We start from the raw sequence: 20,930 nt of genomic DNA, 5'->3' as shown, positions 1-20,930 counted from the left end.
TTTGGGACCAAACATTCCCTCAGACAGATGGATGTAAATGATTTCAAGGTCAAAGTCGATGACACAATTATCTCTAGCAAAGAAGAGATTACCTATTTGGGTTGTGTACTTGACAAATACCTGACAGGTGATAGCATGGCTACAAAGGTGGTCAAAAGAGTAAACCAGAGAACCAAATTTATGGGCAGAGTTTCCTCTTTTGTCAACCCTCAGGCCCTCAGGACCCTCTCTGGGGCCCTGATTCAACCACTTTTTGACTATGCTTGCACCTCCTGGTACTCCAACACCTCAGTGTCACTGAAGACTAAGCTTCAAACCTCCCAAAACAAACTGATTCGGCTACTCCTCGGATTGGGGCCCATGACCCACCTTTCTCCCACCCATTTTGCCAGCCTAGGCTGGCTCAGGGTGGAAGACAGGGTTAAACAACTAAAAATGGGACTGGCCTTCAAAATTGTAAATGCAAATTTGCCCGATATGCCCCCAATTCCCGCATATCTGAGTAAATACCTCCAAAAGGTTAGCGACACCCACAGTCACAATACCAGAGGGAGCGTTAACAACAATTTGGTACCACCCACCCATAAATCAAACATGGGCAAATTCTCCTTCTACAGCACTGCCACCCAGGATTGGAATAGTCTAACTCCATCCCTCAAAAAATGCAGTTCGCTGGGCTCATTTAAAAGAGCCTTAAAAAATCACCTTTCAGGAGGCCAAAGGTGGAGGTAGTACCATTTTCCCGTTAGACAGCAGACCCCCCCCCCCCCTGTTCTTGTACATATTTTTTTCCCCTCTTTTTTATTTATTTTTTGTTGTACATAGTGTTATATATTGTTTTTGGCTGTTTATTTTGTAATGATATTTGAACTGTGGTGCCACTATATATGCCTATGAATTAAATACCAAGGCCCTCATTGGAAACAAGTCCGCAAGGACTTTTATGAACGGACCTGTTAGACAAAGTATTTTAAATGTAACTGTGCTGTTTTACATTTTTTGCCTAATAAAATATTCAATCAATCAATCAATCCTCCTACCTCCACCAGAACAACCTCCTGGACTCCAACCAGTCTGGGTTCAAAGTGGGTCACTCGACAGAGACTGCCCTCCTGGCAGTGACGGAGTCGCTCCATGCCGCTAGAGCGAACTCTCTCTCCTCCGTCCTGATACTCCTGGACCTGTCTGCAGCGTTCGACACGGTGAACCATCAGATCCTCCTCTCCACCCTCGAGGGGATGGGTGTCTCAGGCTCTGCACTCTCCCTGTTTGCATCCTACCTGACGGGTCGCTCCTACCAGGTGATGCTGAGAGGGTCTGTGTCAGAACCACACAGGCTCACAACTGGGGTTCCCCAAGGCTCGGTTCTGGGTCCTCTTCTTTTCTCTCTCTACACTACATCTCTTGGTGCTGTCATCCACTCCCATGGCTTTTCCTACCACTGCTATGCCGATGACACCCAGCTGATCCTCTCATTCCCCCCCTCTGATACCCAAGTGGAGGCACGCATTGCTGCTTGTCTGGCTGACATCTCGGAGTGGATGTCGACAAACCACCTGAAGCTCAACCTCGACAAGACCGAGCTGATGTTCCCCCCGGGGAAGGGCTGTCCGCACCAAGACATGGCCATCACCATTGATAATGCTGTGGTGACCTCAACTCGGACTGCGAAGAATCTGGGTGTGACCCTGGACGATCAACTGACGTTCTCGGCAAACATCGCATCAGTGACAAGGTCCTGCAGATTCCTCCTCTACAACATCAGGAGGATTCGCCCCTTCCTCACGGAGAAGGCAGTCCAGGTGCTCATCCAGGCTCTTGTCATCTCCCGCCTGGACTACTGCAACTCCCTCCTTGCTGGTGCTCCGGCATCTGCCATCAGACCTCTGGAGCTTGTTCAGAAAGCTGCGGCTCGTCTGGTGTTCAACCGCCCCAAGTTCTCCCACACAACCATCCTTCTCCGTTCTCTACACTGGCTCCCCGTAGCGGCTCGCATCCAGTTCAAAACCCTGGTGCTAGCCTATAGGGCAGTGAAAGGAACAGCTCCTTCTTACCTCCGGGCTATGGTCGATGCCTACACCCCTGCCCGACCACTTCGGTCTGCCACTAGGACAGCAGTCACTGCCCATATTTCGCCGCAGGCTGAAAACCCACCTCTTCAGGAAACACTACCCTTCCTCTCTGCCTGACCTACTTGTTGTTAACTAGTTGTACGAACGCTTGTTTTCTATTGTTGTATTGTTTATTGGATCTTGTTTAGTCGATACACTTATTTGTTTTAGCTCATGCTCATTTGATTTAGCTATTTTGTCTCATCTGTTTAAGGAAATAGGTAGCTGATATATTGCACTTTTACCTTAGCGCTAGGTATACTCTTGGTTGCTTGTTTTTGCAGAAAATGCACTAAAGACTTCTGGTGATTAGTAGTTTTCGTTCCCTACCTATGTTGAATACACTTATTGTAAGTCGCTTTGGATAAAAGCGTCTGCTAAATGACTGTAATGTAATGTAATGTGTAGCTTGTCAATCAAATCATCCCGCCCCCTCCTAGAGCATAGCCTACTTTTATCGTCAATTTTAAAATAAATGGGACCATAATAGACTGGAAGCATATAGTATTTATGACAATGTTTATTAAGGTAAGAAAATTAAGTCTAAAGTTAAGTCAAAAACCCATCCGCTTACATTGAGAGAATATTCTTTCTGACACCTTTCTGACATTCTTTCTGGGTGAAACAGCGAAACTACTGACCATTCATATGAACTGTCTCTTCCGTATTGGAGTCAATGTAAATATCTCAGGCTGGCCCCTTGATCACAACGCGTCGTGAGCTTGCGTATAATAGCCGATGTATATGGGTTTAAACCCATCTTTATGCTATATTAACTAATATAGCATTGAGAACCACTGTTGTACAGTCGGTCATATACTTCGTCGTACAATGGAGCCACGTGGCAAAAGCAGCCTGTCACATCGCAACACATTTTGAACTTGTAGATCTACTATTGTCGCTATTTTTTTTTTTAATTGCTGAACATTTTCACCTACAGTATAATTTTTTTTTCACTGTTGTTTATTTCAAGATTCAGAGAAATAGACAAGAATATGCAGAGTCAATATCAAAAGTAAAAATATATAAAAATAAATAAATTGTACAATCTTACTCCAGCAAGGAGGAGACTATAATGACATGCCCAAAAAAGGGACCCCAGGTTGAAAGAGCTTAAGGTAAAGCGACTTAGATATAATTGATATTCAGAATTCACAAGTGAATTGTCTTTGTGACTTTGCATTTTCTCTTTGTGATTTCAAGTGCATCTTTTTTTCTGCATTGCCTCTGGTTGTTTGGCTGCAATTTTCTTATTATCTCGCTACTTTATTTAGCCTGTTATCTCTCCATAAAAGACGGCTCTCAACTGAACTACCTAAGTGAAACACTGTAGTGGTAAATTATTTTTTATCAAATATCTTTCTTAGCATATTAAAATAGTGGGTTGAAAGATGGGATTTTATAGTGCGGTGTGAGATTCAAAGGCTTGATCAAGAGCAACCTGATTTGTATTTTTCTTTGGAAACAGTTGTGATTGCTATTTGTCTCATGTTCTGCCAAGTGGGCCATAATAGAATTATACTCCAAGGATTTCTAGGGGCAGATTCAAACTCAGGGGGTGGTCGGGGGGCATGTGGGGGTGTGTGGAGGGGTGCTCCTTGATGTGTGTGCCTCCTTGGCAGCCGTATCCATGACGACCACTTGGCTCTGACTCTGTGGGCACCAGAACCCCTCCTTTTGTTCTGAGCTCTCTTGCCATCTGATCAAAAGGATTACAGACAGACGGTTCCACCCCTCTGCCATCTAGGACCCCTGTAAACAGAACAGTGGTGTCCGTTTCTGTCCTTCAGGTAGGTATAGATATTGCCAGAGACTCACCAGGCTTGTCTGGGAGCTTCATGCAAATGCCTTGTCACTAGAAAAAAAAAGAAATAATACTCTTGGCCCAGAGTCCTCTTTTGAACCTTTTAACACTGGAGCAGTCAATCGCTTTCATCCAGACACGCTGGTGCTGCCATGGCTGTAGGATTTGTGTGTGTGTGTGTGTGTGTGTGTGTGTGTGTGTGTGTGTGTGTGTGTGTGTGTGTGTGTGCATGTGCATGTGCGTGTGCGAGGTGGAGGGCAGTGAGCGACATGAAGAATTTGCATCACATTAGCCAGGTGTGTGTTGCAATCGTCCGAGGAGCTGTGTGAAGGACATGCAGGAGGAAGGAAATCTCCGTCAAGTTTGTGATGTCCTGCCAATGTCAGGCAGAGGCTCCTGAGGAGCAATATGCAAAAGCACTCTCCGACTTCATTCCACTTATTGATATAATCTGTGGCGTAGCCCAAGGAGACAGGGAATCGTTACTGTACAGACTGTAGTTATTAAATTGGAGGGAAATGTCCTGAGCCAGTTTTAATATTAAGCTGATAGCCATATGTTTCGCCCTGAAGTCCTGACCACCTCTGAAGTCAAGAGAACTGCTGCAAGCTAATCAAGAGTTAAATTGAAAAGAAAACGGGAAAGACTATTCGGTCTCCTCTCCTACAGATAGTTTAATCTTATTGTCTTCAAATGACTTTGAAAATTCTGAGCATAATGCAGGCCGTGCGTGCACAGCAGGTGGCTGGCCCTTTGATCTCTGCACATAGACGCCAGTGGAATTTAAAATGGCTGCGTGACATCTAGCTCATGAAATCATAACATGAGCGGTGCATGGCAACTTTGATCGTCCCTGCCTTTTGTGTTAATTTCATTAGAGGATATATTGGGGGAAACAGATTATAAGCAAACGGCCGCAGCGCTGTCCTTTTGTGGTCGTGCCATGCATGTGAGGCATGGCATGTGTGCGTGCGCAGACTGCACTTGTGCGTTGGGTGTGTGTGTGTGTGGTTGTGCAGTTTAGTGTGTGCGTCTGTGTATGATTTGTCCTGGTGACGTTAGTGCAGGAACAGCTTCACATTCACAGTGCATATTCACGCTCACAGTACAAGGACAACGTAGAACCTGACTTACAAAGGTACATAGAGGTTGCTCGGGTGGTGCAGGAGTAAAGTATACCTGTCCAACCCTACAGAGTCTAGGGGTTTGAATCCACCACGGTGCATCCAGCTTGCTGAGCGTCTATACAAATACAATTGGCTGTGTTTGGGGGAGGGAAGTCTGATGTGGATGGTGAACTTTGTCACTGTGCTAGCGACTCCTACGGAGGTGCTATGTCCTCCTGGTGTGGGCACCTCACTGGCAGATGATCCAGTAGGGTACAATAGCAGTGGCAACACAGAAATATGTGGGGACTGGGGAGGGTTAACTGAACAACTAGATAGGGAGAAACAATTAGTGAAAATTATTGGCTCTCTGAATTAACCACTTAAACGCTTATACATTGTTGACTGGACTCCCCCAGGGGTCTATACTTCGTCCCCTCCTTTTTTAACGGTTTTATCTTATTTAACCAAAAATAGCTGATTTACAAGCACACAATGAATCGCAATGCTACGCAGTGTGAGCTTGCAGGTCTATTATTTTCGCTGAATGTTTATTATGCCTATTATGACACGCCCAGAACAGTGATGCTAGGGTTCATGTGCTTAATTGTCGTACCAACTAAATTGGGAGAAGAAAAATTATAATTGGCTAATAGGCCTATAAACACAAAAAAAAAACATAAATGAAAAAAGGAAGAAAAACATAAAGCATAAAGATGCCTGTTTTCCCCCAGTAACGTGGGGCTAGCCGACAGACGTGTTGTAAAAACATTCATGTTACCAGCTTGTTTTAGTGTGCATTACTTGTAGCAGGGGCTCCAGTTGTAAGTAATTTCAGGTTGACTGACGATTCACTCCTTGGCCCTCCTGCCTGTAGCCCTGGGCAGTAGGGCTGCAGTGTGGCGAAGGAGCTGTTGAACCAGTCAATTATCACTTAATAAATAGTGGAAGTTTTCTATTAGTGCCTGTTAGTGCGTGTAAGAGTGTTGGTATGTATGTGCAATAGGGGGGTGGACTGTGACTATGGAATTGGAAAGTATATGAAGGAGGTGCGTGGGTGTGCATGCACATGTGGCTGTGTGTTTACCTCAACTCTGTGAAGCAAGCTATTTCTCCGTCCATTCGCCTTTATTGAGCTGGTGTTTATTATTTTTTTAAGCGAGCTATACAGTACAGTATATAATATTTGCAAGGTCTAATTTTTTTTCCCTCCCTCTGAGGCAGTCCAGAAATGTTGTGCTCATGAATTCCTTTCTGTACAGTATTTCATAAGTGGCTATAGAGCACACTTTCCAATAAAGAGAATCCATTACATAAGCAGGGGGAGAGGCAAACAATACCGATGCCGGGTGCTGTGTCTTGTCATTGATAACATTATGGGCCCCTGGTGAATTTGATGCATTGTTCCTTGTAAGAACACACAGCGATTTTCACACATATAAAGCATGGCGAATTTCCTCCACAGCAGAACATAGATTTCACGACCGCGAGGATACATCGCTGTAAGGATAAACACTCCACCTGAGCAGCCTTGGGAACTAGCATAACATTAATTGGACACGAGGAACCATACCTACGGGATGCCAGTCCAGCAATCTAGGCTGCCCAAATGAATAATTAAAACTATTCACTGCCATTATCTTGGCTGCCGAACCATAGCAGAAGATCCACAATGGCTGTGACAGCCAGACCACTGGCATGCAGCTCCGCAGTACACAGTGAAATCCACAGTGTCCATTTAACTGTGAGGGTGTAAAAATTACATGTCTACACTCTCAGAGTTAAATCACAGTGGATGTTGCTGTCTGTGATGACCTCGCAGGAATGGGGGTGTAATTATACACTTTTTATGGTAATCCATCAGAGTGTCTAGACCCGACGCCCCCCAAACCCTGAACTCCCCCACCCCACACACACACACACACCCCCACACACACACACACACACACACACACACACACACACACACACACACACACACACACACACACACACACACACACACACACACACACACACACACACACACACACACACACACAATACAGAGGCACTCCCCAAACAATGCCACCTGGAGCTAGCATATGGGCTGGCTACCCCCTGGGATAATGGGTGGGGTGGACTTCCTGTCGGGCATTGGGTCATTGGTAACCGGCAGCTGGGAGACCGCCCTCTCATCACATCAACAAATCTCGCTTTAATTAGCTCACCTGCCGGCTTCCTCGCTTTTCCTACCCCGTGCTCCCCAAAGTCCTCCATCAAACCCCCCCACTCATGCCACCCCAGCCCACTTCCCTTGCCTGCCTTTCTCCTCTCCTACCGTCCTCCCCACCTGGGAAATGCCTCAGTGCTCATCTCCACGTGCACACAGAGGTGCATGTGTCTGGACACTCATCTACATGAGCGCACACACACACGCACGCATGCACAAACACTCAGAAACACGCACACTATGGAAACGGACATGCACACATGCTTAACAATACACATTCACAAACAGAGATACACTAGGTAAGTGCACATACTGTATATACACACATCTAGACACATCTATGGACAGACGTACACATACGGAGAGAACACATACACAAACATTTATGGACACGGATGCAGGCACACACGCGCGCACAGACACATTCAACCGCACACAGTTAGTGCAATTAACAAGACTGACAATTGACTTAGAGCAACCTTGTATCACATTGATTTTTAAATGGTGCCTCACTGACACACTATTAGCATTGGGTTCACCACTGATATAGCCACTGCCACAGACCCCCTTTTCCCTGCATGTGTCTATCGATGTCGTTTACACATTCACAGGTGGAAATGGTCTTTTTGTCTCTATGTTGACACGCTCGTATGCCTCTTCCATTGGCTGTTTAACGAGGTTTGATCAGTGGATCAGTGTTAGACTCTATTGATCGTGGCCACTGTGCACACTTGCCCTGTGAACAACCCACATAACAGTTGAGTGCGGCCATAAAAAAGATGTCCTCTCTGCTGGCCAACTATTCCTGATTTATTCTTGCCCATTGTGTCGTGCACCAAAAAATGCCGATGTACAAGCTCACAACACGTCGCACCGTGACACGTGGTGAGCTTGTAGATATGCTTCCCCCAGGCGGAGACAAAACAATCTCCGCCGGTGGAGATGCGACGCCTGCGACGCCTGACAGTCTCAAGTGACTGATAAAACCCCCACCCACGTGTCCTAACCACCATCATCATATTCCTCCTCAGCCAGAGCCTCTGTCCCTCTGGTCTAGCAGCCTCTCTCTCTCTGTTTCTCTCTCCTGCTCCTAACCACAGGGCTTCCATATGGACGCCTATTAAGGTTGCTGCTTAATTACCTATCAAAAAACATCTTGCCTACTCTTGAGGGAAGGCTAGCAGAGGAGGAAGTGGACAGAAAGAGAGAGAGATGGCGAAAAGAAATGGGGAAGAAAGAGAGAAAAAGACAAGGAAAGAAAGATGGAGAGAGAGAGAATTGGAAATCTATTTGTATTATTTTATATACCGTCCTCTCTTTATACTATCAGAGCATAAAAATTGCAAGGAGAGCCTAGTTTTCAAATATCATAACTGACAATTGTATTATTCTCAATCTCAACCATTGATTGACTGATAAACGCATACCCTAAGGTTGATTCTGAACTAGTGAACTGCCTCAGTCTTGCATAGTGGATGTTTATTTTAAACAGACTCTACCCAGAAGTGATGTGCAGCTATGAATCTCAGTGAATGAGTTCGTTGTAACCAGAGAGTTTCTGTCTGCTTATGAAGATGTACAAAACAGCGGTCTTACCTGTTGTTCAAATTTCTGTTATTGTATTGTATTGTTATTACTGAGCAAAGTTTTCTCAGAATAATTCTGAAAACCATCCCTGGATTAAGATCCACAGACTCGTTCCGTCTCACTAATCGATATAGTATGGTGAAACTGCCTTATGCACTTATGGACCTAAGTCTGGAATAGTCCCCCTCTCGATAAAATTATTTATTTGAAGCTATTAAGCACCTACAAAACACACCTTTTTTTATCTCCACTGGGCTGAAGGCCAGGGTTGGACATCGATTTTCCAACAGGGGTTGGGGGCATGGCTTTTCACAAGAAGGAATATGACTTCCTACTGGAACATAACACCATGACATTTTGTGTGCATCAGCAGACATAACATGCAAATCTTGCGTCATTGGCCTAATCAAACAAAATGTTGCTACTAGAGAGATCATTATACGATATGTGGAAATGGCCTATTTTTTCCAGTAGCATAACACTGCAGGTATGTACTCTACTATACTGTAGGTTAGGTGCCATCTTTCTAGTTTTGTTTCAGATATTCTTTGTTATTCTTTTTACCATTATCTAGTTTTTGCCTGTGCACTTTCACTTAATGGAAAGCACATTGTATTGCATTTAAATGCATGAGCTATAAAAATATATTGATTGATTGACTGATAGTTTGATTGATCGAGGAGAGAAACTGATTGAGACACAGATGAGGGAGACAGAGGTGAGGGTGTGAGATTGATGTGGAAAAAAGTTGAGACCATGCATCTCTGTGATAAATTTGAATAGATGGTGATGATGGGAGTAACCCTGCATGTTGGACAGATGTGTAAAACGTCAATTGACCGGGGGAAAACATTTAGTTTCAACAATTTGTGTTTACAAACAACACTCCTGTGAGAGAGGAGAAGAGGAGGGTCTCTTGTGAGAGGAAGGCTATAAATTACTTGTGATTGATGTTTGCCGCCTTGGAGGACGACAGTTAAAGGCACGCAGCATCCGTCGCTGACCTCCCCCCCCCCTCCCAATACACACACACACACCGATCCCAGCTGGATGTCACGAAATTAGATGTACCGTCTGCCTAAGTGGCCCGCCACCTTAAAAGTCTCGTCTTTCGCACGCACGCACGCACGCACGCACGCACGCACGCACGCACGCACGCACGCACGCACGCACGCACGCACGCACGCACGCACGCACGCACATAAGCACAAACACACAAGCAACATTTTAATTATTCCATTTCCAGCTAGCTGAGTGCTGGTCAAAACAGGCATGCTGTATTCAACAGCAGGCTCGCATTATTCAACAGCACATGAAGGAGACCTGGGGGCAATAACCCTCCCCAACCCCTCGCCCACCTTCCCTCTCTTCTTCTTGGCTCTATAAATGTCAATTTCTATCATTCAGACCATATCAGCCATCTTTCAGATCAAGCCTACATGTCCACAGAATACAGATTTTTAACCCCTGCATTTTGTTTGATATGTGCCACTCTTTATTGGTAATGAATAGTCTGTCACCTGCTGTGGCACAGGACTGCAATCTAATCCAGACCCATGTGTATTCCCAGGTTTGACCAATTTAATTTCCAAAGGTAAATGTCACATATCACTTGAAGAATCATTTGGGAGTTCACAGCAAATACCTTATGCTTTTTCAGGATTGGGAATTACCATGGTGGCAAGATTCTCTCTCCCCAGTATGTAATCATAGACTCCATCAATCTCCATACATCTGGAAATAGCTGTGGGAAATGGAAATGCTTTATCTGCCATCACATTTTACACATTCTCTTGACACAGATATTATATGTCCTGTGCTGAACCAAAACAACAAAATTGATGTGTACAGGAGAGGAATGAAAAATAAGAAAACTACATTTGGCATTTGGCATTACCCAAGGTTGGATAATGAGGTTAACAACATAAAAAAACATAACAAAGTAAATACTGAATGTAATGCATATTGTAAATAGCTTTGGATAAAGCTGCTATAGAATAAGCAACTGCCCTGGTAAATGAAATGGTAGTTTTGCTGGGATTTCTCAACAGTGTGGGGACTGGGGAGGGAGTTGGCTGGTATGGGGGAGGTAACACTTTTTCTCAGATGAAAATATGTATATATTGTAGTACACAGGACCTTAATGGAAACAAGCCCTAAGGGCTTATTGTCTCCGCCAGGCCGAAAGGCGAGTCTGTGAACAGCTAATCTCCGGCACCGTTGGCCCGGTCGCTGCGAAACTGTGCACACTAGGGGTGTGCCGATACACTAATTTCACCAAACGATACGATACGATATTTGGCTCACAACTTCGATACGATTTCGATACGATACGATACGCACTTTTTTTATTATGAAAAATATATGGGGGAGAAAAAAAGCAAATGCAAACAAATAATTCTGTTTTTGCATTATTCAGACATGCGAACTTGTAGCTTTTCAGCAACAATAGCCGTTTTGAATCCAAATAGGGCAATAGTGTGACACCTGACCCAAAAAAAAAACATGTTGTCACCCTTTTCACCTCGGGGCTGTTTGCATGCCTGATTATTATTATTGTAAAAAAAAAAAAAAAAAAGTAAAACGATTTTTTTTCTTTCAAAACGATACATATCGTCACGAAAACGTATCGCGATATATCGCGGGACGATATATCGGCACACCCCTAGTGCACACACACTCCCTGGATGCCAATTCAGAACTAAATAACTCAAATCATGAATGCAGCATGCGATTTCCGTGAAATTTCACACACACATTCCCACTAGGCCGAGGAAGAAATGCCTCATGGTGGCGCTATAAAAGGCCCATTTGCGTTTTTACCTACAACTGCATCGATCTGCGTGAAACTTTGCACGCATACTCCCTAAAGGCCAAGGAAAAACATCTGCCCTGCATTTTTCACATTAGCCCTTTATAGCGCCACCAGTAGGCCGACTTATGTAAATATTTCTTTTTTAGATTAAGCCTTCAAATTCCACGCAAATCGGTACACATGATCTCTATAGTCATGTGATCAAGATGGATCTGTTTAATTTTTCATATTCCATCCTGATTGGCTAACATTGACATCTAAAGTTTGCAGGAGTGTCCCGTTTTGAACAAAATGCCCCAAAACATGAACGCAGTGTTCGATTGCGGTGGAACTTTGCACGCACATTCGCACTACGTTGAAGAACAAACGCCACCCTTTTAACATTGCCCTATTTTAGCGCCACCAGGAGGCTGTTTTTTCTTTTTATATTACTCCTACAAATTTTGTCCAAACATCATGCAAATCAGTACACATTATCTCTATAGTCAAGTTATCAAGATGGTTCCGTCCGATTTTTTATATTCCATCCTGATTGGCGAATTCCAAACATTGCTGGCCCACAATAACCTACCTGACCTGGCGGAGACCTGTGCTCCGAGGAGCACTTTTTCTAGTTTGGGTTATCCTTTTAGCATTCTTTTGTATAAATCTGTGCCACCGTGCCTTTTTTTGCAAACTGTTAAAGTATTCAATCAATCAAAAATGAAATGAAGCGGCCAGCGGTCCGGGCACTTAGGCTCTGATGTACAGTAGCCTGACAGCAAATCGCGAGTTCGAGTCCCGTTCCCGACGGTCTTTGCTGCATGTCTCTCCCTATCTCTCTCCCCCTGTTTCCTGTCCATCTCTACTATAAACTATTAATAAAGGCAGAAAAGCCCCAAACAATATATATATATATTTTTTTTAATGTAATGAAGCTAAATGCATCAGGTACAGGTCCTCATCGACTCACAGATGTGTGTCTGAGACATGCATGCTAGCGGGCCAGCTAGCATGTCACCATTTCTGAATATCATGGGGTGATTTATTGTCTCCGCCAGGCCGAAAGGCATGGCGAGAGAGTATGTTTTGCCCCCTGTCCGTCCGTCTCTCTGTCCGTCTGTGTGTAAAATCATGATCACAGCATGCAATTTCTGTGAAATTTTGCACGCACATTCCTATTAGGCCGAGGAAGAAATACCATTTGAAAATGTTCAAATCAGCCTCATGGTGGCGCTATAACAGGCCGATTTGTGTTTTTACCTATAACTGCACCGATCTGTGTAAAACTTTGTATGCACACACTCCCTAGAGGTCAAGGAAAAACTTTTGCCCTGCATTTTTCACATCTGCCTTTTATAGCGCCACCAGGAGGCCGACTTATGTAAAACACATTATTTTATACTACTTCTTATGTTATCCTAATTTCACGCAAATCGGTACACATGATCTCTATAGTCATGTGATCAAGACGGATGTGTTTGATTTTTCATATTCCATCCTGATTGGCTAAGATTGACATCTAAAGTTTACATTATTGGCTTGTTTTGAACAAAATTCCGCGAATCATGAACGCACCGTCCGATTGCGGTCAAACTTTGCCACGCACATTCACACAATGTTGAGGAACAAATGCCACCCTTTTAACATTGGCCTGTTACAGCGCCACCAGCAGGTCTAATTTAGCAAAACAAATGTTTTTAACAAAATGCCTCAAATCATGAATGCAGTCAGTGTCCGATTGCCGTGCAAGGCCTAAGAAGAAATGGCACCTTTTCACATTGGCCTATTATAGCGCCACCAGGAGGCCACAATAGCCTACCTTACCTGGTGGAGACCTGTGCTCCGAGGAGCACTTTTTCTAGTTTACTATCCTTTTATATTCACCTTTTCTGCACTTGGTCTTGACAGACCAAGTGCTTAAAATTGTAACCATGGCATACCTGTTGCTTTTGACCTCTTGTCTTTATAGGGGCAAGGTATGTCAAGTATGTTTGGTTAAACTGAATGATGAGCTCTGCAGTATGTTAATGTACTTTTAGTTTTAGTTTTACATTAGCACAATGAGCTTGTACTTGCACAATGGGCTGCACTGAGTGTATGGAAGGAAACAATCATGTCTATAGAAATTACCGTGATGGGGATGATTTCCTGCCATACCAAATTGTTATACCTTGAGATAAAAGTAAATATTATCAGACAGCTTCTGGGCTCCTCTCCTATTTGGATCAAGGCCATCCTGCTCAAGTAGAATGGGCCTGGTCTAGAACAGGTCAAAGTTATTAATATAGGGGAACCGTTGATAGATGTACAGTGTTCCTTATTTTGGTTAAGGTCCAGGGTTATGGTAAGTTATTTTGGTTAAGGTCAGGGTTATGGTAAGTTATTTTTTATTAAGGTTAGGGTAAGTTATTTTGGAATAGCTCAGGGTTGTGGTAAGTTGTTTTGGTTAAGGTCAGGGTTAGGATCAATTATTTTGGTCAGGGTAAGGTTTTGGTCATGTTTAGGGTCAGTTTATAGCTAAATGCTGTCACCTTTAGTCCAAGTACTTAGTTCCCCTAAGAGAAACTGTTGCACTCTGACGTTGTTGATGCCCACAGATGATGAAAAGCCAGACAACAACAAATTAAAAAGCAACAAAACAATGTGAAACACATTGAGGTCCCTATTTGTCGGGAAGACACATCAGTCGTTATGATCAACAGAGCACTGCAGATTTGGTGTCAACGAGGACCACGATTCATGCCAGCTGTCGAGTGCCTGCTTCGACCAAGTCAACCAGCTTATTATACTAATAGGCACCATTGCCATTTCATCCATTGCTATTTTCATTAACTTAATGGAGGCACATCCAGAATGATAGACATCTTTAAATCACACAACCCCATTTACTGCTCTTAACCACTTAAGCCCTATACCTTGCCCGGGGTCCCCCTGTGGTCTGTACTTGGTCACTTCCTTTTTTCCCTCTACACCAAATCTCTCCGAAAACAACCGAGCTTCAAGCTCACAACGTGTTGTAACGCGTTGTGAGACAAATTCTGATCAGTGCTGTAATGTGAGTAAAGGGGAAGAGAATGGGAGAGGGCAATTGAAACACATTTCATATACACACCAGGAAGGAACTTAAAGACGGGGTGCCGTGATTTTCAGTGATCCCCCCCCCCCCTAAAACATAATCATCAGGTATTATGGTTATACTAGGAGGAAGATTTATTTCACGCCTCCAGTTCATTAAGTATACCTGGTTCTCACCTTAGCACCTCCTCCACCACCTTAGCACCACCCACCTGTCCTAGTCCCTCCTCCTCCTCATGCCCACACCTGTTGTGTTATGATAATGAGGGGGAGGGTATATCTTTACTATGTCACTAAAGGGCTGTTTTTCTATTGGCACGTTTGACCCTCAAGGTTTCAGCCTCCAGGTAGTAGTGATGAGCGGGTCGACCCGTAACCCGCGGGACCCGCGGGTCAACCCGCGGCGCGGGTAGGTCGAGTCAGGATTTCAGAGAAAATTATGCGGGCTGAGGGTGAGCGGGTCAGCCGCTCTCCACGAAAAAAAAAAAAAAAAAACCCTATTTTGACCAACATGCTTGTTTATTCAGCCCATGACAATGTTGTGCGACTGTAGACATTTAAAGGGACTTTGGGTACTTAAAAGAGCGCTATATAATATATATATATATTCCCACCGCGGGTCGCGGGGCGGGTTGAGCCATAGATTTATATATGGGTTCGCGGGGCGGGTTGAGGCGGGTCGCGTTCCGTCGCGGGTTGGGGCGGGGCGGGTCATGAAAAAACCCGACCCGCACATCACTACCAGGTAGAAACTCAAAATAGCCAGAGAAGACATAAAACACCATAAAAACACCACCAGGGGGCTTAATGAAGTTCTATCAACCTCATAGACACATGAAAAACAGAAAAAGTGCAAAACCATGGCATCACCTCTTTAATGAGGTAACTCGGTCACAACTTCATTTTTTTTTTACACAATAGACAAATGATGAGTGATGGCTGTCCAAACATTAATTACATTTTTGATTTTTCACATCTGCCTGTTATAGAGCTACCAGCAGGCCGATTTTTCCAAAACACATTCTTGGCTATTAATCCTACAGATTTTGTCCAAACATCATGCAAATTGGTACGCATTATCTCTATAGTCATGTGATCAAGACGGATCTATCAGATTTTTCATATTCCATCCTGATTGGCCAAGATTGTCATCTAATGTTTGTGCAATAACTTCATCAACATTAATCCCTCAACCTCTACAGATTCCACTCACCTCAATAATGACGGAACATTGCTGGCCCACAATAACCTACCTGACCTGGCGGAGACCTATGCTCCGAGGAGCACATTTTCTAGTTTCAAGTCTGTTTTGCTTGGCCCCGGCTGTGAAAACAATATTTTCTTGTTATAGTCAAAGCTGTCAGCCTTTGTGTACATTTATACATTAATACATCCCCATGGTCCAAAACAGAATTCAAAACATACTCGGTTGACTATCAAGTCAGACTAATACTTCTAGGCGAAAAGTGTCCTTGCTTGTTTCACATAATATGCCCATGCAGTTATAGTGTATACTGTAATTTGTCTTTGTTCCTCACTTGTGGCCCCACTGTTTATTGTGGATATTTGTTCAATGGCTCTATCTTGAATGGCTGCTGAAAACACCAGCATGCACCAACACATGAATAATAATGCATTCACACAGGTAAACACAGATGATTAACACTGTGCATTATAATAAATAGAAAATAAGACCTATTGCACATCCCTTAACTATTATGACAAAGAGTTGCATACCACAACAGCCATGGTTGGCATAACATTGCAGGTAGCCAGGCATGGGTGTTGGGATTCTATTAGGTGGCGTAGTGATTAGATTGACTGTGCCATAACAAAAAAAGTCCCCGATCTAATATCCACAGCAGACATCTGTCCGCTCGAAGAGCTAGCAGCTGAACCCAGAGTCTTTGTTCATTATTTGTAAGTCTTGACAGTTTTCATATTGTATATTGTCAATATTACCAAGCACTCTTAGCTACATTCTATGAATGAGAGGTGCCATTCAAGTAAAGTATAATAAGAGCAGTCTGCTTACATTACTGTGGATATTCTGTCAAAACATTGAAGCCCATGTGACTTTAACATAATGGTTTGAAAGTCAGAGGGATTCAATGGCAGGCTCCACAGCATGACATGTTTTCAGAACAGCCCTTTCAGATACCTGAGGCTTTTGTGTGCACCGTTTTGTGATTGCCTCTGAACATTTTGTGTGTACGGAGATTCCATTGAAGAAGAAACACTGTCAGACCAAGTGAAATGACAAAGCTGCGTAAAATTCTAATTTTTGTACTGCAATTTTTACATGACTAAATGTTGAGTCATTATACAGTACAGCATGCTTTAATCAATATTTGTATGCTTCCACAGCTCGAAGCTGCTCTGCACAATCCAGTTCATTGTGCCCTGTTGGGTTTCTCTGCAGCGAGCACCTCTTTACCTCAAGGCTACCTCTGGGTAAGTTACAGTACTGTATGCGGTGGCTATGCTTTTACTTACACATACAGTATGTAGCACACATGCACGCACACATGCATGGCACACACACACATGCATACTAAATGCATGAAAAGAAGATTGCTAACTTGTGTTAGCTTGATCACTTGGCGAAGGTGGAGAGCTTGTAGATTTGTTACATTTGCTATGCAACACCGGTGTATAAATCAGGCTTAAATTGATCATTGCATTTGGAACTTGAGTGTGCAACTATTCCTCTTTATTTTCATATTGTTTCTCCTGAATCTGTACTTTAAAAAGACTAGTTGGTTAACTTTGAGTTGCTTTTTTTGTTTTTAGAACCCTCAGCATTTTTGTACAGAGCGCAAATTGTGTTGCGTCTTTCATTCAGCTTGCACTCCCAATCTGCGTGAAATTAACATCTAATTTGCTAAGGCAGCTACAGTAATTAGGCAATCAACGGGTAGGACTGCTTTCTAGTTGCATTTTTGCATGTGAAGGAGTGCTTAACCACTTAAACCCCATATGGGTTACCGAAGTCCCAGAGGGCTCAATACTAGTGTATTTTCGGTTTTCCGTTATTGTGGGTAAAGCTTTCGCTGAAAATAGCTGATTGACAAGCTCACAACGCTACGCGTCGCGTTGTGAGCTTGTCGATCTGCTATTTTCAGCGAAAGCTTTACCCACAATACCGATGCTGGGGTTTAAGTAGTTAAAGGAGTAGTTCGCCCCAAAAAATACTTCTATCAATTACACACCCCATGGAGCCTTGAATTCATGGCGATTTTTGTCGCATTACCGAGCCAATCATTTGATGACCATTTGATGACCAGTCTCCAGCCACTCGGTCATCGAATTATTGGCTCAGGAATGCGACAAAAACTAAAAAAATCTTCATGAATTCAAGGCTTCATGGGGTTTGTAATTGATAGAAAATAAGTAATCTTTTGGGTGAACTACTCCTTTAAAAGGGCTCAACCGGCTCAGGAATGCATACTTAAATTGAAACTGAATGATTATGAATTTAATCATTTGGAGTCACAAATCAAACCCCTGAAAGAGAGAGTTTGCGGGACATATAAAGACAACAAAAGAAAAGGTTGTTTACAAGCCACTGCAGCGATCATCAGGGAGCTGACCGAGTCGGAGAAATTGGTCCTCATACAGCCGATCAGACGGAGGGTATAGATTTTTTTTGATATGGCTGAGGTCTCCCTGCACTGTAAAATCCAGGATATTTTGCCGGTTTGCATTACAGATGACTTGATCTTTCATTAACCCATTCAATCTGGGAACGCATCTGTCATTTTAGACATATTTGGCTACTTTAAAAAAAATAGCAGATATACAAGCTCATATGAGCGTGAAGATCTGCAATTTTTTTTTGAAAAATTGTGAAAATGTTTGCTAATCTTTGAATATATATTTTTAAAGCTAACATTTGTAAAATATTTTGCTCCAGGGACCTCCAGAAGCAAAGATTTGAGTTAAAAATGTTTGTTTTAAAAAAATGTATTAAAAGATTTGCACAAATGTTCAAGATGAAAAAAAATAGCAGATCTACAAGCTTGTAGCGCGGCACTCGCCATGAGCTTGTAGATCTGCTATTTTTGAATTGCCAAGGTATAAAATAGTGGTTACAGATCAAATCTAAAATGACACAGATGCGTTCCCTGTTAATATGTGTTTTCTCTCTCTGTAAATGTGTTGGTTGATGGAAGGCGAAACAAGATATGAATGTAATCTATGGCTCCCATAACACTGGGGAAATTGCCCATGGCAAGAAAATTAAAAATAAATATCATTGGATACGAGGAAATGTATGTACAGTATGTTTGCAGGGTTTGATTTGCTGGAGGGGGAAGGGGGGGGGGGGGGGCGGGTGGGATACATGACTCTGCAATTGATATCCCCCCTCTGGTCATTTGTTTTTTTTATCACCGTTGGGGATATGTTGTATCCCTGTTTATGCACAGTGAATACATGTATTTCCTTTTGACTGTCTAGAATATATTTATGTTTGATAAATAACACATTAACCCAAATTTGCACGTGAGATTTCATGTGAGCTTGTAGATCGGCATCTTTTTTGCTACTAGAGTTCGGGCCGCGATGTGGCCCTCACACCTACGTTGCACCGCCGAACCGTGCAATTGACTCCATATACTGTGCATTTGACGGCCCATGAGGCCCCTTCTGTTGTGTCTGACATCCAGTTCATGTTTAACTTTCTGTTGTGTCTGACATCAGTGCATGTTGAAAATCTCCATTATGCATTTAAGGTTTATCTTGTGACTGACATCTGTGCATGTTGATCTCCTTTATGTGCATTTGACAGGGGCTTACCGGTAGTGCATTTTTGACAATTGACAAGGGGCCCCTGGGGGCCAAGGGCTGCAGTGGTCCACTGACCGTCCTACCCACCCCTTAGGCAATTTTATTGTACAATGAAGTTCATAGAGCTTAAGTTTGTTAAGAAATGCCCCCGCCCCTGCTTGTGCACCATAAAAGTGCATCTAACACACCTGGCATAATATTCCACCTGTGGTAGCTATTCTGTAGATTGAAATGATCCGGGTGGAAATGATCCTGATGCCAGATTTGATGCAGAATTGCAAGGAGCTTGACTATTGCCAGAATGTAATGGGAAAGTTAAGCGGGAGGTTCAAGGTCATCTTCGATTTCTTGCAATAGGGTAATTATTGCGTGACTGACTAATCTATACCCTTTGATGATTTCTTGCTCAGGGAGTAGAAACAGTGTGACTGTTGTTCCAAAGATTATCTCGGCATACCTCCGGGGTCTATGTCTGTGGCTCCTTCTTTTGCTGCCATCCCCAACAACCTTCCTTTAACATACATTACATACTCATTACATACTCATTACTTCCTTTACAGTACATACAGTACACTCAGTACGGCTGACATCCCCACCAACCTTCCTGGCAGCAGTAATGAGTATGTACATACAGTACAGTACATACTCATTACTGCTGCCATCCCCACCACAATGTCCTTTAACACTCATTTGCACCTGCTCTTTAGAAGCAGATCATTTTCAATTCTCAAAATTGACTGATTAAAAAATGTTGTGAACATTAATACATTTGTACTCAGCAACACTTATCTCCTCCAGTTTGCACAGTCCTCCCTTTACAGTAGGTGCATGAAGGAGAGAAGTACACTTTGTGATAACACATATTGTGCGTTTAAAGTGAGGAATAAACTGTACTCCCCAGGCTTGTATACCTACTTAGTTGTTAAATAATACACGCATATGTCCAGGCACAGAACGCATCTGAAACTACAAGCAAAAGGCTTATCTTGTTATCCTTAAGCCTAGTTCAGAGTCAGACCAAAGATTTGCAATGAGATGAAACCATCGTATGACGTTTCCGCACGACAGAAATTGCAGATCTACAAGCATACAACTCGCTGCATCCACAACATATTGTGGGCTTGTAGTTTGGCACGTGACACTGTTGTACAATGGAGCATAAATTAAATATTTATATTTATATATAAATATTTAGATAAATCGCAGCGGCCTTACCCTTATGGTTTAATGTCCAAAATGCCAACATTGTACATTCATTCATAGAAATGAGGAGAAAAAAAGAAGAGTAAGAATAGGACTTATTCTGGAAAAAGAAAAAAGAAAAAGGAGAATGTTGTTAGGAAACTGAATTAATATAGTATGAAAATTTGCAGAAGGTAACTACAGGGAGTTTTATGATGAGTGGGGAAGAAATGTGGTGGCAGACTAGTGTATCACAGTGGCTGCA

The 20,930-nt window shown here is 43.1% G+C and overlaps 1 protein-coding gene across 3 annotated transcripts in view; it reads left to right on the top strand.

Moving 5' to 3' along the window:
* arhgef10la (Rho guanine nucleotide exchange factor (GEF) 10-like a) overlaps window positions 1–20,930 on the top strand; it is a 186,157-nt gene that overhangs the window by 130,027 nt on the left and 35,200 nt on the right. For all 3 annotated transcript variants that reach the window (XM_080423025.1, XM_080423026.1, XM_080423024.1), the window contains one exon: window positions 17,060–17,146. In XM_080423025.1, the coding sequence (XP_080279151.1) occupies window positions 17,060–17,146 (87 nt within the window). The remainder of the gene's footprint in view (window positions 1–17,059; window positions 17,147–20,930) is intronic.

The sequence above is a fragment of the Gymnoscopelus braueri genome (genome assembly GCF_963280865.1).
Source record: "Gymnoscopelus braueri genome assembly, chromosome: 3".
In the NCBI taxonomy this organism is placed as follows: Eukaryota; Metazoa; Chordata; class Actinopteri; order Myctophiformes; family Myctophidae; genus Gymnoscopelus; species Gymnoscopelus braueri.
Note: the sequence above shows the minus strand (reverse complement) of the source record. Positions and strands in the feature narration are given on the sequence as shown.